The sequence below is a fragment of the Natator depressus genome, chromosome 2 (assembly GCF_965152275.1).
Source record: "Natator depressus isolate rNatDep1 chromosome 2, rNatDep2.hap1, whole genome shotgun sequence".
In the NCBI taxonomy this organism is placed as follows: domain Eukaryota; kingdom Metazoa; phylum Chordata; order Testudines; family Cheloniidae; genus Natator; species Natator depressus.
The window spans coordinates 204,563,892-204,580,646 of NC_134235.1; the positions used below are offsets into that span (position 1 = coordinate 204,563,892).

The 16,755-nt window shown below is 47.0% G+C and overlaps 1 protein-coding gene across 1 annotated transcript; it reads right to left on the reverse strand.

Moving 5' to 3' along the window:
• Positions 1-1,721: 1,721 nt before the first annotated feature.
• MALSU1 (mitochondrial assembly of ribosomal large subunit 1) lies at positions 1,722-16,004 on the reverse strand. Its single transcript, XM_074945790.1, has 4 exons — positions 15,812-16,004; positions 11,637-11,815; positions 6,774-6,855; positions 1,722-4,012 (listed from the first exon to the last, which is right to left on the reverse strand). The coding sequence occupies exons 1-4, from the start codon at positions 16,002-16,004 to the stop codon at positions 3,855-3,857; spliced, it is 612 nt and encodes a 203-aa protein (XP_074801891.1). The 3' UTR covers positions 1,722-3,854.
• Between the last annotated feature and the right edge of the window lie 751 nt (positions 16,005-16,755).

Consider the following 16,755-nt stretch of genomic DNA (forward strand, 5'->3'; position numbering starts at 1 on the left):
TAAGCCTAACAGTGTTAAAGTAGCCATAAAGACAAATCTGTCTAAAATAATGTAGATCAGCACAGGCAGATACCTTGTAATTTGAGGCACACCAAAAAAGCAATCTGCAATACGTTTTGCTACTAACATATTTCATTGTAACGTCTGCTCAATTTGTGTACCAGTCTTGTCATCAATTGGAATATTTCTTGCTTCAGTGGCTTATTAGAGAACCGTGCAGACTTTTCATCATGTTACAGAAAATCCTGCCAAAGGCATCTTTATTAGCATTTCTCTGAACAGTTATTGCAGGGGTGGGCAAAGTACAGCCCACTGGCTGGATCTGGCCCACAGGCGCCATGCCACTCTGGGAAACGGCCACACCATATCCCTGCAGCCGGTGGGGGTGGGGGAGCAGAGAGCTCCGCACGCTGCTCTTGCCTCTGGGTACCTTCCCCACAGCTCCCGTTGGCCAGGAACACGTTACCGCAGCCAATGGGAGCTTCGGGGGAGGTATCCACAGGTGAAGGAAAACACGTAGAGCCAGTGATGAGCTGCCAAAATCTTAACAACGGGTTCCCTCCTCACCCCATGAGGGGGTCATTGCCCACCCCCGCTCCCCGGGACTCCTGCCCCATCCAACCCCCCCACGTTCCTTGACATCCCCCCCAGGATCCCTGCCCCATCCACCCCTGTCCCCTGACTTCCCCCAGAACCAGGCAGGAGGGTCTCGTGGGCTACCATAGTGGGTGCCCACCCCACCCCTAAGAGCCAGAGGCACCTGCCGGGGGGTGAGGTGGGGAGTCCCAGCGGTGCTTACCTGGGGCAGCTCCCAGGAAGCATCCAGCAGGTCCCTCTGGCTCCTAGGGGCGGGGGAGCATAGCTGGGGGGGGGGGGGAGCAGGGGGAGCAGCCGCTCCCCCACTGATCACATCAAAAGTGGCATCTTAGGCGCTGACTCCCTGGGTGCTCCGGGGCTGGAGCACCCATGGGGAAAATTTGGTGGGTGCAGAGCACCCACAGGCAGCTCCCTGCGCCCGGCCCCAACTCACCTCCGCTCCGCCGCCTCCCCTGAACCCACCGCCCCGCTCTGCTTCTCTGTGCCCCCCCAGCTTCCCGCAAATCAGCTGTTAGGCAGGAAGCCGGGGAGGGCAGAGAAGCAGGCCACGGCTTCCCGCTCAGGCTGAGGGTGGCGGAGATGAGCTGGGGCAGGGAGCGGTTCTCCTGTGCCGCCCCCCCCCCCCCCCCCGGGTTACCTGCTGCTGTGCGGGCAGCCCTCCTCGTGCCCCCTGCCCTAGCTCACCTCTGCCTCCCTGGGCCTGAGCGGGAAGCTGCCACTTGCTTCTCAGCCTGCCCCAGCTTCTGGCGCGAACAGCTGATTCATGGGAAGCCGGGCGGGGGGGGGGGGGGAGAAGCAGAGCGGGGCAGCGCATTCAGGGGAGGAGGTGGAGTGAAGGTGAGCTGGGGCCAGGGAGCTGCTGGTGGGTGCTCTGCACCCACCAAATTTTCCCCTTGGGTGCTCCAGGGCTGGAGCACCCGTGGAGTCGGTGCCTACGGTGCCACTTTTGGCAGGTTAAATTTAGAAGCCCTTTTAGAACCCGTTGTCCCTTGCGGAACAACCGGTTCTAAAAGGGCTTCTAAATTTAACAACCGGCTCCAGCTCACCACTGTGTGGAGCCCTCTGTGCTCCCCAGGCGTCGCACAGGGACGTGGTGCCCCTGCACGCTGCTGCCACCCCGGATCCGCTCTAGGTAAGCAGTGCTGGGCCAGACCTGAACCCCTCCTGCACTCCAATTCCCTGCCCTGGCTCTGCAAGCAATTTCCCCACCCCAAACTCGGGCCAGAAAGTTTGCCCACCCCAAGTTACTGTGCTAGTCTCTCAGATTAAACTTCTTCTTGGGCCTAGCGTTCATTAATCATTAGCTCCTGCGTTCATGGCTTTTAGGGCTGATTTTTGATTTGATCGATAACTAGTTTTGTCTGAGTTGTCTGCTACGTTGGTGGTAGAACTCTGCCATTCCTAGGACAAGGACATGTAGGGCTAGTGCTGCACGATCACCTCCAAGGTAGGTGACAGAGTACCTGGATACATTCCAAACTTGCATTGGCTTTATAGCTACAGTTACATAATTTTTGGATGCAACTAGACCTAGTGTGATTTCTACTTGTATGCCTGCAGGAGCAGCTTTGTCCTACTGTTTGGAGCTGAGAGCTAGCTGTGGCTGTCTCTGTACTAGTACTCAAGATTTCAATGTAGTTTGGTACAGTACCTGTCAGAGGACTCTTGGCTCACCCTTTTGTGTGTGTTGACTAAATCTGGGGATGCCTGATAGAGTAAATTTCTACTTCAATTTGTTTCACATAAGAGCAGATTTTATTGGCAAAATATTGAAAGGGAAACTCAATAAGTAATCTGGAATTCTCTTTGGACTGGGTGCTTTGAAAAGCACCAGCAGGCATCCAGAAAACATAGTATCACAGTATGGTAGAACATGTCTTCAATTCTGAGCATGAGTGAGCCTCAATTAATTGTTACAGGATAGCAGACTATATTACAGGTGGAATGTTTCTAATTTCAAGAGCACAGTGCTTCTGTTTGAAAAGCATCAAGTTATTTATAATGTTGCTTTTCCCCAAATCATTTTTTCTGCCTTGACTTGCCCTCTTTAGCCCTATTCAATAGGACTGGCCCATCTCCTCTTTACTCCTCTCCCGCTCCTTTCTTAAATCAGTGACCTTTCCCTACCTTAATGACTTCAAGGGATCCCTTTGGAATGAATTTGGGCATACCAGCTAGGCAAAGTTCAACATTAGCCAGAGTGGTTTTATGCATTGCTTTCCAAGTTTCTTCCTTCTGCTGAATGTGTAGGGTTTTCTTTTCAGGTTCGAGCATTTGAGAAAACGTTGAGCTATATTGCACAGGGGCTGTTTGGTTTTAGGTACAACATCTCCTTACTTTATCACAAAATCCCCTTTAGGGCTCATCTACATGATCAGTTAATGCACAGCAAGCCAGGTTATAAATCTACAACACTCTAGTCTGTCACCCACAAAAATAATTTCAAACAGCAGTATATCAGCATGCGCTTTGGAACTCTTAGTGCATGGCATATTCGTACAGTGCTGTAGATTTACATCTTAGCTTGCCCCATGCTAACTATCAGTATGAACTAGCCCTTCTCAATACTACTTTGCTTCCCCTAGTTGTACTTTAACCTCAAATTAAACAAGGTTTGAGCTCTGCTCATGATGGACCCATGCTAGTAAATGGTGTTAAAGGGATACAGTAGATTAACCTTCAAACCAATGCAATTTACATAACACCTTGATTATTGACCTAGAGCAGGGTTTTCACTTTCACATACAGCAACAGCAGAGGGAGACACTTTCGGTATTAAAACCAAACACTGGTAGGAAGATTCAGGGGCAGGTATAGTAACTGAAGTTCCTTTTAAACTGAGTTTCATGTTGACTGTCTCTATGATGCAAATAGCTGCTACTCTTCCTTAGTATACTTTCAGCTACAACTTCAACTGAGATGCTGACTACTTCAGTCACAAGGTCCCCCTGCACTTCTGGAAGAACAAGGGGGCTAGAATCCACTCCTTCGAAACAATTGCCAACTTGAATCATAATACCCACAATTCCAGACAGATTCAATTCGGTACTTTGTGTCCTAGAGCTGTACTGCTGTAAGCCTCGTCCCTCACTAACTGCACAACAGTGGAGGGGCATTCAAGCAAGTGGCTCTTAGCTGTGTCCCCTCTCCCAAGAAGTAACCACAGAAATTGCTTGTTTCACTTTTTTAATCCTGAAGTGGTGAGTGCTCTAACTGCATTATTTGTATGTATTCCTTTCATGACGGAAAGATTTTCGTCAGTGCTGCTGGTGAGTAAGTCCAAATATGAAGTCTTCTGGTAAAGACTCTGGAACCATCTGTGCTAATTGGTCATCATAAGAACGGAGCGTCCATAACTTTTCCAGCTCATAAATCTCTCGTGTCTCTGGAAGCATGAAATGGATCACTGTGCTACCTATACAGGACAGAAAGACACAATAAAGACAAAAATGGCCACAAACACAAAGTACAGGTTAAATTTCATGTGTACTATTAAGTTGCCAATCTTTTCACCATGCCAACATGTATGCTGCACTTTTTATAGAAAAATGTAACTTAATTGCAACACTTTCATATCCTTCTTTATGTAATGCTAGTACACTGCACCCAATTATAATGCATTTTTAAAAACAACAGTGACCTATACTACCTTTTCTGTACTACAAATGTTCCAAAGATGTTGGTATGTTACCCTAAGAATGTCCAGGGCTAGAAGCAAGAGCTGTGACATCTACTGGAAAGCTGGGACTCTAACTTCCAGTGATACAAACTCTCATTTCTAGGGTGGGTTGTGTGTATAAATTGAGTATATATGATAATATATATAAATTCAATATAAGTTGAACAAAACACCAGTTTAGTCTATATCCCTTAGAATACACAACATGCTACCATATTACGTAGGATGCGAATCTAATGTGGAAATTTGAAAAGCCAGGCATCTTCCTCTGAAATGGTGTAAGCACACTTTAATGCCAAAAGTGTATTTACAAAATATAGGTGTATTCAAGTCTATAAAATGGAATAACCATGGCAATGAAGTTTAAGTAAACTTTTAGAACGGGGGTTCTCAACTTTTTTTTTTCTGAGGCTCCCCCAACATGCTATAAAAAACTCCGTGAAACCTGCTTGCAGCCCCCCAGGGGGCCCCAGATCCCTGGTTGATAAGCAGTTTTAGAATCATAGAATATCAGGGTTGGAAGGGACCTCAGGAGGTCATCTAGTCCAACCCCCTGCTCAAAGCAGGACCAATCCCCAATTAAATCATCCCAGCCAGGGCTTTGTCAAGCCTGACCTTAAAAACTTCTAAGGAAGGAGATTCTACCACCTCCCTAGGTAACACATTCCAGTGTTTCACCACCCTCTTGGTGAAAAAGTTTTTCCTAATATCCAACCTAAACCTCCCCCACTGCAACTTGAGACCATTACTCCTTGTCCTGTCATCTTCTACCACTGAGAATAGTCTAGAACCATCCTCTCTGGAACCACCTCTCAGGTAGTTGAAAGCAGCTATCAAATCCCCCCTCATTCTTCTCTTCTGCAGACTAAACAATCCCAGTTCCCTCAGCCTCTCCTCATAAGTCATGTGTTCCAGACCCCTAATCATTTTTGTTGCCCTTCGCTGGACTCTCTCCAATTTATCCACATCCTTCTTGTAGTGTGGGGCCCAAAACTGGACACAGTACTCCAGATGAGGCCTCACCAATGTCGAATAGAGGGGAACGATCACGTCCCTCGATCTGCTCGCTATGCCCCTACTTATACATTCCAAATGCCATTGGCCTTCTTGGCAACAAGGGCACACTGCTGACTCATATCCAGCTTCTCGTCCACTGTCACCCCTAGGTCCTTTTCCGCAGAACTGCTGCCTAGCCATTCGGTCCCTAGTCTGTAGCGGTGCATCGGGTTCTTCCGTCCTAAGTGCAGGACCCTGCACTTATCCTTATTGAACCTCATCAGATTTCTTTTGGCCCAATCCTCCAATTTGTCTAGGTCCCTCTGTATCCTATCCCTGCCCTCCAGCGTATCTACCACTCCTCCTAGTTTAGTATCATCCGCAAATTTGCCGATGTAGTTAACTACATTCAGATTAACATGTAAAAAAATCTGTTTACTCTTTAGGCTTTTCAGTTGGCTTGCAGAAAATTGACCTTTCTGTGAAACAGGGAGAGGGACAAAGCGCTGATCAGACTTAACACCTGAAAATGAAACAAATCCACAAGGCTCTAGCAACAAGGACGTTATATGTTCAGCTACCTTATAAAAGTTGTAGGGGGGAAAAATGCCTTAAATGAGTTTCAAACAGAAAGCCTATGTAAATGTGAACACAGTGCAGAAACTGCACTATGTGAAATTGTGTAGTAATTTTATAAACTAAGTCAATGAGAAATCATTACCGTGAACGTAATGTAGGATTCACATTTCTCAGCATAAAACGCTCTTCAAGGCAGATGTCAAAGTTTCTGATCACTGATTTTAGAGCTCAAAATCTCATTGAATTAGAGTGTTTGTGTAGGATGTCTCACTAGTGTACTGTTGTCCAGCAATAATACGTAAAAAAGCCAACTCCAACTAGCCATCTCTGGAGTTGTACTCTAGGGTAACAAAGTTTGTCCAGACTTGGGTCGTAATTATCATTTCATTGTTGCATACTTTGACACACAGCTTTTAAAATGATAGATCTGGTTCCTGTCACTTTAACACATATTCACTAGAAAATTGTATATTTATTAGAGGAACAGGGAAATGTAGAATCTATGAGCTAGAATCTTGGCATTAATTGACAGTGAGAGTCTGAATTTAGTGAAGTACTGTTAATCTAGGCAAAAAAGCCATCAATTGAATAAGAAAGTAACATTTTTAGATAAATGTATAATTATTGAAACATCCTTGCATATCTCCTTCCACAACTTTCGATCCTCACTCTTGAGAATTAAGAACTATTTTTTAGCTACTGCAGAGTTGTTATTCCACAGTGTTCAATGCCAATGTTCTCCTCCAGTGAAACTTAACACTGGGGAAGGACTCAATAGAGTTCAGGCAATAAAATTATACTTGGAGCTAGAGAGGAGCTAAGTATTAGGACCTATCTGCAACAACTTAGTTTTACCAGTGAAATGCTGCTTCAACGCATGGCTCACATGGAACTAGCATCTGTGAAATTTGTAAATATTTACCAAAATCAATGCATATCCAGTCATCTGTGTCTTTCCCTTCAATCTGAATGTGAGGATCATTTTCTTGTTTCAGCTGCTTGTACTGTAAAAGAAGCAGCAAATCAGTGTGAAGACAGATACTTCCAAATGTTCATTCTAAAGTGTTGAAGCCCATCAGGCAGCTAAAGCCTGACAAATTGTCTAAGGAATTAATTTTGAATACGTCACTGGTGAAACGGCTACTGGAATCTACATCCAGTTTTGGTGTCTGTGCTTTCAAAAGGATGTTAAATTTGGAAGAGATTAAAGAATAAGGTCTGGAAAACATGACAATCCCTTTCAAGGAGCTACATCTATTTTGTTTATTGAAAAGAAGTTAAAAAGGTGACTTGATCATAGTCTATAAAGAACTACTGGACGATTTCTCTTTTCTAGAAGACAAAGACATAAAAGATCCAACGACCAGAAGTTAATGGTAGAAAAATGTAAACTGGAAATAAGATGTAAATATTAGCAATAAGCAAAATTACCCATTGGAACAGATGACCAAAGAACATGGTAAATTCTCCATCTGAAGTCTTTAATACTAGATGCCTGTCTAAAAAGTAGATTGTAGATTATTTTTACCCTTCTTTTAAGAACCTGACTGATTTTTTCCATTGTTCCAGGATCCAGGGGTTTGGGTCTTTGATGATTTTGTAATCAATTGGTTAGGATATTATTCTCAGCAGAAAGGCCTGGCTGGCGAGGGAGGGTGTCTGACTTCAACAGAAAAATGGTATCACAAATGCAGTCCTTATTGGTTTTGGCAGCATACAGACACCCAAGATGGTAAAGGGCCTGTGTTTACAAAGTTACAAGCTAAAATTGAGGGTAAGAATAAGCCCTTTCCCTTGCTTGCCATCATATACTTCTAATATTTTCCCAGTCGGTCTTTAGCTGTTGAAATACTGTCTGAATTTTTGCCTAAACTAGAGCAAGGGTCAGCACACACTGCTAAGTGGGTAGCAATGCATGGAAAGGTTGAGTTGAGGTATTAGGGCTTTTTAAAATATCTCACTGAAAGATAAGTCAAAGCTGCAGTAGGGCAAGACTCTAAGATTTAAGCTCCCAAATGCATCTGCCCTGTGACTCTTTTTTTTTTTTTTAAGAAAGGTAAAATAGTAGTTGTCGTCATGCCGTTTACAAGAGGTGGGGCTGGGAGAAGAAATGGACCTAACTAGCTGCCATGCTCTCCTGGCCCAAGCTGTCTCAGGTTTGTTAAAATCTGTGGTTTGTCCAGAAGACTCCCATTTTCAGGAATTTTCTTGTGGGTGCTCAAGTGGCTGCCCAAATCCAACCTTTTTTAGGTTACCCAGGAAAGGGGAGCCCAAATCTCTTCTGAGCTCTCCCCTTTCACAGGGACTTCCTCCTCCTCCTCCTCCTGTAGAGCTTCTGCTCAGTAGTACAGAGCTGGTGCTACAAACAGTAGCCACCAGGGGGAGGAGAAGGCTGCAGCCCAGAGCCAAGAAGCCCTTTCCATTAGGCTGGAGAGGAAGGATAGAAAAGAAGACTTTCTGGACTTTAGGTGAAAAGGCACTGCTGTCCATAGAGGTACATGCAGTGATGAGCTGCCAAAATCTTAACAAAGGGTTCCCTTCTCACCCCACGAGGGGGTTGTTGCCCATCCCCTGGGACTCCTGCCCCCATCCAACAACCCCCCCCCCCCGCATTCCTTGACGCCTCCCATCCCCAGGACCCCTGCCCCATCCATCCCCCTCCCCTGTCCCCTGACTGCCCCCAGAACCGGGCAGGAAGGTCTCGTGGGCCACCACAGTGGATGCACACTCCACCCCACCCGTAAGAGCCAGAGGCACCTGCCGGGGGGGCGAGGTGGGGAGTCCTGGAGGTGCTTACCTGGGGCAGCTCCCAGGAAGCATCCGGGAGGTCCCTCTGGCTCCTAGGGGTGGGGGAGCAGCTGCTCCCCCAATGATCACATCAAAAGTGGCGCCTTAGGCGCCAACTCCCTGGGTCCTCCAGGGCTGGAGCACCCACAGGAAGAATTTGGTGGGTGCAGAGCACCGACCGGCAGCTCCCCGCCCAGCCCCAGCTCACCTCTGCTCCGCCTCCGCCTCCTCCCCTGAACGCACCAGCTCTGCTTCTCTGTGCCCCACCCCCAGCTTCCTGCAAATCAGCTGTTCGGCGGGAAGCCGGGGAGGGCTGAGAAGCAGGCAGCGGCTTCCCACTCAGGCCGAGGGTGGCGGAGGTGAGCTGGGGCGGGGAGCGCCTCACCCCCCCCCCCCCCCCGGGTTACCTGCTGCAGCGCAGGCAGCCCTCCTCACACCCCTCTGCCCCAGCTCACCTCCGCCTCCCTGGGCCTGAGCAGGAAGCTGCTGCCTGCTTCTCAGCCTGCCCCAGCTTCCCACGCAAACAGCTTATTCTTGGGAAGCCGGGGGGGGGGGGGGGAAGCAGAGCAGGGCAGCGCGTTCAGGGGAGGAGGCGGAGCGGAGGCAAGCTGGGGCCGGGGGTGGGGCGGGGAGCTGCCGGCGGGTGCTCTGTACCCACCAAATTTTCCCCGTGGGTGCTCCAGGGCTGGAGCACCCATGGAGTCAGCACCTAAGGCGCCACTTTTGGCCGCTTAAATTTAGAAGCCCTTTTAGAACCAGTTGTCCCTCGCAGAACAACCAGTTCTAAAAGGCCTTCCAAATTTAACAACCGGTTCTAGTCAACCGGTGCAAACCAGCTCCAGCTCACCACTGGGTACATGGAAACAGCAGGACGGACTGATATAGTACTGACCATGCAAATGAGGTAATGCTGGGTAAGTATTCAATTTAGTATGTTAAATCACATCAATACAACTTCCACAGCTTTAAGCCAAATGCCTGCTTGCAGTGATGAATGGAGTATGGCACAGAACACAGGTGCCCCTAGTTTGGGGCTTAACAGAGTTCAGCTCTCCTGTTCCAGTCCTACTTCTCTCTGTTAAAACCCACCATTTTGGAAGAAGAAAAACAGGAGACAGCAAGGAGCGAGTGAGTGGGATGATAGGGGAGGGGAGATTCAGAGGAGAAAAAAGGAGAGGTAATAAGGTGGGGAGGGGTTAGAAAGAACCCAAATGCTTAAGTGATCAGTGTCAGACTGCAGAACCCACCCTACAGCCAAACAGGAAATAAGAAGGAAAATTGTGGTTCACCTTTTGGATGTTTGTGGCTGTCAGGATCAGCAGCAAAGGCAAGAAGAATACAAAGCTAATGTCAACAGCTACCACTGGTGAAGCGTGTAAGTTACACAGTTTATGTGCTGCACAAGTAAGAGCAAACCAAGCTCTTACAAGACATGAAAGCTGCTCCAGCTGCTGTAAATCTTGGGCAGACCTGTAGTGCTATAAGCCTCTTCAACCCCAGCTTTGTTTTCAATACAAAAATCCAGCCACAATAAAAGCTCCCAGGATCCAGATGTGATGAGCAGATGGACTATTTCCTTTCTAGATTTTGCACAGGCTGTGTGCTGCAAGAGATTAATAGGTATAATTCCAACTAAAGGAGGACTGCTGTTCTCCCTTTCCCTCTAGACAGGCACAAAGCTAACTCCCATGAGCAAACCTTGGAATGTGTAATTTTATAGCAATTGCCATTTAAAGGGAGCTAACTGTATCCTATGAAGCTTGTCCGATTCATAAGTAGTATGCACTTAATTTAAGATGATCTAAAACAGCAGTACTCAAACTGTGGTCCACAGAATTAAATATTTTTGAGAACCAGACTGAAGCACCAGGGGAAGGATTTGGGTGTTATAAGATGGGAAATCTGTAAGATCCAAAAGTTGTTTGCAGAATCCCTGTTCCAAAGTCAATAACCATTATATCACTATCCAAGCGCTTTTAGATCTTCTCACAGAGAGACAGAAGAGTTGTGTTTTATGGAAGAGGCCGGAACAGTTGACCCACTCTTATGAAAAATCAAATCACGGACAGGTCAATACAGCTCTGTGCAGGTTTTTACACGAGGTACAAGACAAGAAATTGAGTCTACACATCTAGGTTTCCAACACATCGTACTATTAGGATGTGTGTGATTCATCTCGCCCTCAAAACTGGAAGGTAGTCTGACCTCCTAAATCTCAGATCCCATGAGACCCATCCTTTACCATGCTACCATGGGCTCTCAAAAGTGCCCTGAGCACAACGTTGCTCCAAAGGAGATGGGGCTGCCACTCAGCGCAATGGGGAAGCAAAGAAGAAGATTCTTAGTCAGCTAAGTTAGAGGTGAGTATGATGCAGACAGCCACTTTCCCATCCCCAATACTTCCACTGGGTGGCTCTAAGGTCAGGGGAAGCGAAGGCAATTCCATGAAGCTGCTACTGTCCGCACCGGAACTGGATTATGTTTATTTGTACAAAAAGGGACAATCTACTCCAGTATTTAAGGCCATGCCTTCCTTTGAAGAAATATGGTATTTAAGTAACAAAGCCATTTTTGCTTAGATTGCTCAACTGCATTTTAAACGTTGAACATTCTAGGATGTCACATATAACCAGAACTAGCATCACTCCACCACCAGTTACCATCCTCTCTGTACTGGGGCCCCAGATTCTCATTCCACAAAACTCTGCACTGCAATCATCATCATTCCTTGTATAGAGAGGTCTCCATTCACAGTCTACGCTTTACATTTTATTTCCTTACCTAAGAAAGCAGATTAGGTTCAGCATCTCCTATTTGTACAAAGGGTAATACTGCATAAGAACAACAAACCTCACCTTGTTTGGTTGCTACTTTAACAGATAAATGTATATATTTTGCTATGTTTAATTCTCACTTTTGCAAATATTTCACAACATACATTTCCAATTAAAACTATTCAGAATCTAAAGCAAGTGAAGAGTGGAAATAATTGTCCTACCATTTTCAGCATGTAGTGTGCCATAGCATGGAGGTGTCTTGAAGAAGCTCCACTCACAATTATAAAATAATCACTGTATCTCATTTCTGGAGGCACCTGGATAACACAAATGTTGCTAGCATTTTCTTGCCTCAGTAGAGCTATGATAAAATCAATATTGAACTTGGAAAGCGCATGATCTGAAACAAAGAACAAGACTTCAAATTGTGATTTCTCTTTTTAAACAAATTACAAAAACTGTTTACTTAAACTTGCTGAAAAACAATGAAGAGTGAGGGTGAACTAAATTATAATCTATAGCCATCCATTCTGGAATTTGAGATGATGCTAAAAAACAAGGATTGAAATGTGAATTCCAGTTGCTAGAATAATGATATTGAGCAAAAGCAAACTCCTGGAAGTTAAAAACAGGGAACTAAACTGATTCTTATGGTTAATAATATTCTGTTACTAAACATCAGTTATTTATATAGCATCCACAGTGTGCTAGACACTTCTCTGACAGCTACAGTAGAACCTAAGAGTTCTGAACACCAGAGTTATACATGGATTGGTAAACCACACACCTTACTTGGAACCGGAAGTACGTAATCAGGCAGCAGCAGAAAAGCACCAAAAAAAAAAAAAGAAAAAGTACAGTACTGTGTTAAAAATAAACTACTAAAAAAAAGGGAAAGTTTTTTAAAAAAAGATCTGACATGGCAAGGAAACTGTTTCTGTGCTTGTTTCATTTAAATTAAGATGGTTAAAAGCAGCATTTTTCTTCCACATACTATAGTTTCAAAGCTGTATTAAGTCACTGTTCAGTTATGAACTTTTGAAAGAACAACTATTACGTTTTGTTCAGAGTTATGAACCACCTCCATTCCCAAAGTGTTTGTAACTCTGAGGTTCTAATGGAGACAGGGAGCATTAAGATACAGTTTCTTTAGGTGACTTGTAAGACTTAACAAGAGATAGTGACTTAGTTATTTGTAATTATTGGATATAATATTTCAAATCAATGCTTGTTAAGTTCTAAAAAGCCTGTGATAAGGACATACTAGGCACAATGGGAACAAGTGCACTATAAAATCATAAGTAGGATAAACAAACATCAAAACTGACCTAGTATAACACACACACTGTGGAAACAAATAATCTTATAAATAGGGCCCTACCAAATTCACAGCTGTGAAAAACATGTCACAGAGCGTGAAATCTGATCTCCCTTACAATAGCCAGATTTCACCAGGGAGATCAGATTTCACAGAGCTGGGCAGCTAAAGAATGGTGGCTGCTGGCCAGAAGCCCAGCTCTGGAGGCAGCGCAGAAGTGAGCGTGGCATGGTATGGAGGCTGGCGTTTGTCACTTTTTGGGGTGACATTGCTGGCCTTACAGGTGAGCTACCACCCAGGGCCCCATGATCAGGGGGTGCCATGGTCAGTCTCCCCACATACAGCCAGACCAAGGCCCCTTTAACTCCTGAGCACCAGGCCTGGATTCAGGGAGGGGCAGGGCGGGGGTACCTCTGCCAGGGGCTCATACAGTGCGCTGGGCTTCAGCTGCTAGTCCCAGACAGGCTGGGGAGGGATAGGACTTCCTCTTCCCCTGCACAGGCCCCTCCCAGGGCCAAGTCAGATCCACCTCTGGGATCCTCACCTGGCTGCAGGAAGTTCCACGGCTGCTAGCCAGCTGTCCAGCTCCGAAGGCAGCAGTGCAGAAGGGTGGCAATACCATGACCCCCCTACACCAGCACACACACCCCTCTTTTGGATTGGGACCCCCACAGTTACAACACTGAAATTTCAGATTTGAATATATGAAACCATGAAATTTACAATTTTAAAAATGCCATGACAGTGAAATTAACTGAAATGGACCATGAATTTGGTAGTGGCCTACTTGTAGTCCTAACCTGATCTCATCATTTCTAACAGACCATAGAGCCTTGTCTACAGACCCACTCTTACCAATTTAACTAAATCCATTCAGAAACTGACATAGATCAGCACAACCCCCTTGCATGCACAGTTTTAACTAATTTGTTTCTAAATAGATTTATTCAAATGGGTACAATTTGTGTGTGTAGCTAAGACCTAACTAGGTAAAACAAGGTCTGTTTCTATTTGTCAGTAAGGTGCAATGCCACTTCCCCTACATGGAACTGTAAAATTAACAGAGCATTGCTGAGTTCATATTCATCACCTATCAACCTTAATACAGAGAAAAAGCCAAATAAGGAGGCAATAACCAGATGTGTATATAGCATGAAACTGATCAGAGGCCTGTCAAACAAACAAACACATGAGCCCATCGGCCCCCCCAGGCACACAATCACAATGACTGCTACAGCCAGGTCTACTCTAGAAGAGGTTTGCTGATATAGCTATATCCCCTAGTGCAGGCACCGCTTATTCTCTAAGGGAAATAAGGTATAATGGAAAGAGTACTTTTATGCCAGTATAAATAAGTATACCCTAGGGTTTTTGCAAATATGGAAATGTGAGTTTGTCTGGTTCACCATGCCCTCCTCCCATTGATATTATACCAACAATAGTTTCTAGGGGAGACCTGGCTGACATCTGTGGCAAAAGAGTTTATCTTCTTCAGCAGAGATGTGTGAAACAACTTTGTACGGTATACATACCTGTACCTCTACCAAAAGCTATATTTAACTTGAAAACTTCACTAGAATGCTCCACTCATGTTTTGATCCCTTTTGATCCTCCCCCTTTTCTGCCAGCCTGAAGCCTGTGTCCTCAGCAGAAATTAGAATGTATATACAAAAACATTAAATACAAATCATCTTCAAAGATTTGGATTCCACAGCTGAAGAGGACCCTGAAAACCAATAGTTTTACTCTGTCTCATCTTTGACTGTAGGACACAGTATATTTTTCTTTCTTTTGTCCTGTGTTTTATTAACCCTGTTCCACTGGCTTGCCTGCGTGGGGATGGTTTTGTGTCACAAAGCCAAGACATACAGGTCAGAGGAGAGGGACCTTCAATTCATACAGTATGTTCATGTCCAAACTTGCAGAATCTTTACATAATCTTCTGTAACAATATTTTATCTACAGCGGAGTTGGAAATTCTTGCTAATCCTCTTTTACTTTTTATTTGCAAAAACACTAATTTTGAACAGGTATTGAATTCCTAGCAGTGAAACACTGTGCTTTATTGGAAGAAGGATCTTAGTGGTGTGAAATGACAGACTTTAGTAGTACGACTGATCCCACTGAAGATTCTTAGGATCAGAATTAGTTTTTAAACTAGTCATGCATACATATCACATGTGGAGTCAAATAAGACCACCAGCACTGTGTGTGTTTAGACAGCTGTCAAGATTTACTCTCTGGGAAAGGAGGAAGGGAGACAGAACCCCTCATTGTCATGGCCACTGGGGGTGGGGGGAGGGAGGAGAAACTGTTTTTAAGACAGTATTTACACACATCCACTGCAGTGACAGAAGATTTTGCTCCCTCTTTCATAGAGAAATTAGAACAGTTTGCATTTACACCCAAGAAGTGCCCCAGCCAGTTTACTCCAAACGGGTCTTAGAACATGGGCAGATGATGCTGTCTGCAAGTCTGGGGACTTTTTCTTTCTGAGCTGGTATGGACATGGACTAGCTGTTCTACAGTGCACCAGGCACCTTCTAAAATGTCCCAGAATGCACTGTTTCTGCAAGCTGTGGGGCAGGTGCCCAGAAGGCACTGCACAGACACAGGTTACAGACGCACTAGCATGGGCATGGAGCAGCTGGCCGTCCCCGAACCAGGTGCATGCAGCAGGGCAGTATGGCTGTACTGACCCATGTGCCCACCCACTGGCTTTCTCCAGTCAGTTCAGTTGCACGGCCCAGCACCCCCATTAGCCTGGGTCAGAGCCCAGAGCTTCCTGGAGCACATCTCGCTGGACACCCCCACGGGGCTAGGCCCCCACGCAGGGTGGGAATGGCTGGGGAACCCTGGTTCCGTGCAGGGGCAACCAATCCTCAACTCCCTGGGCTGAGCTGGAGTGAACAGGGGCTTGGTCTCCCCCACGCCAGGCATTGCCCCGTGAGATAGGAGCAGCGGGGTGGGGGACGGGCGGCTCAGCCCGGGAAGGGGACGAGGACGGTGTGCAGGGGGCGAGCAGTGCCTAAGGCGGGGGCGGCACTGGCGCCTTCCCCAGCCCGGCACACGCCGTACCTGGGGCCCTGTGCTCCTGCTCGGCTCCTCCGCCCGCCCGCAGCTCCGCGCTGGGCCCGCCGCCGAGGGCCCGCCGCGCCCAGCAGGGAGCGCAGCGCCCAGCGGCCCCCGAGGCTGCCCCTGCAGGGCGCAGCCGCAGCCCCCTCGCCGCCGGCAGCACCAGCCCCCGCAGCCAGCGGCTGCCCCGCCACATGTCGCCGGGAGTCGGGACACGCAACGGAACTCCGGCTGCGGCTGCGTTCTGAGACACACCCCCATGGCGATCCCCGCTCTGATTGGCTGCCGTAAATACCGCCTCCTACACTGACTGGCCGCGCGCCGCTCTCTGGCCCGAGGAATGGCGCAGGCGCAGTGACTGCCCGGAAGGTGGGCGGGTGGAGGAGATGGGTTGGGTCCCGCCCCCCAGTGGGAGGTCGCTGATCTGAGTCCCCGGCCCGCTCCCCATTGGGGCGGCCCCAGGGGCTCGGGCGCCGCCTCGGGTTACCGCTGCAAAAAAACCGGACACCCCTGACCAGGGGCAAGCCCACCCCCAGCCAGCCAGCGGCGGCGCCGCAGCCCCCTTCAGCAGCCAGGTCTGGCGTGCGGGAGACTCAGAGACTATCAGGGTTGGAAGGGATCTCAGGAGCTCATCTTAGTCCAACCCTCTCCAATCCCTAGTTTTTGCCGCAGATGGTCCCCTCAAGAATTGAACTCACAACTCTGGGTTTAGCAGACCAGTGCTCAAACCACTGAGCTATTCCTCCATCCTGCACCTTGGTTTGCTGCAGGGTTCTCTGAACAGCTCTGGCCGGTTAGTTTCAACTGGGAGAGCTTCAACTGGGAACAAGAAAAGGAGTACTCGTGGCACCTTAGAGACTAACCAATTTATTTGAGCATAAGCTTTCGTGAGCTACAGCTCACTTCATTGGCAGCTGGGCACAGAAACGTTGAACAGTCGCTCGCCG

Excerpts from the sequence above, each read along its gene's own strand:
- MALSU1 (XM_074945790.1), bottom strand. The coding sequence starts at position 16,004 with ATGTGGCGGGGCAGCCGCTGGCTGCGGGGGCTGGTGCTGCCGGCGGCG. Across the intron at positions 11,816-15,811 it reads GCAGGAGCACAGGGCCCCAG|ATCATGCGCTTTCCAAGTTC; the intron begins GTACGGCGTGTG and ends TCTTTGTTTCAG. Across the intron at positions 4,013-6,773 it reads CTGGATATGCATTGATTTTG|GTAGCACAGTGATCCATTTC; the intron begins GTAAATATTTAC and ends TGTCCTGTATAG.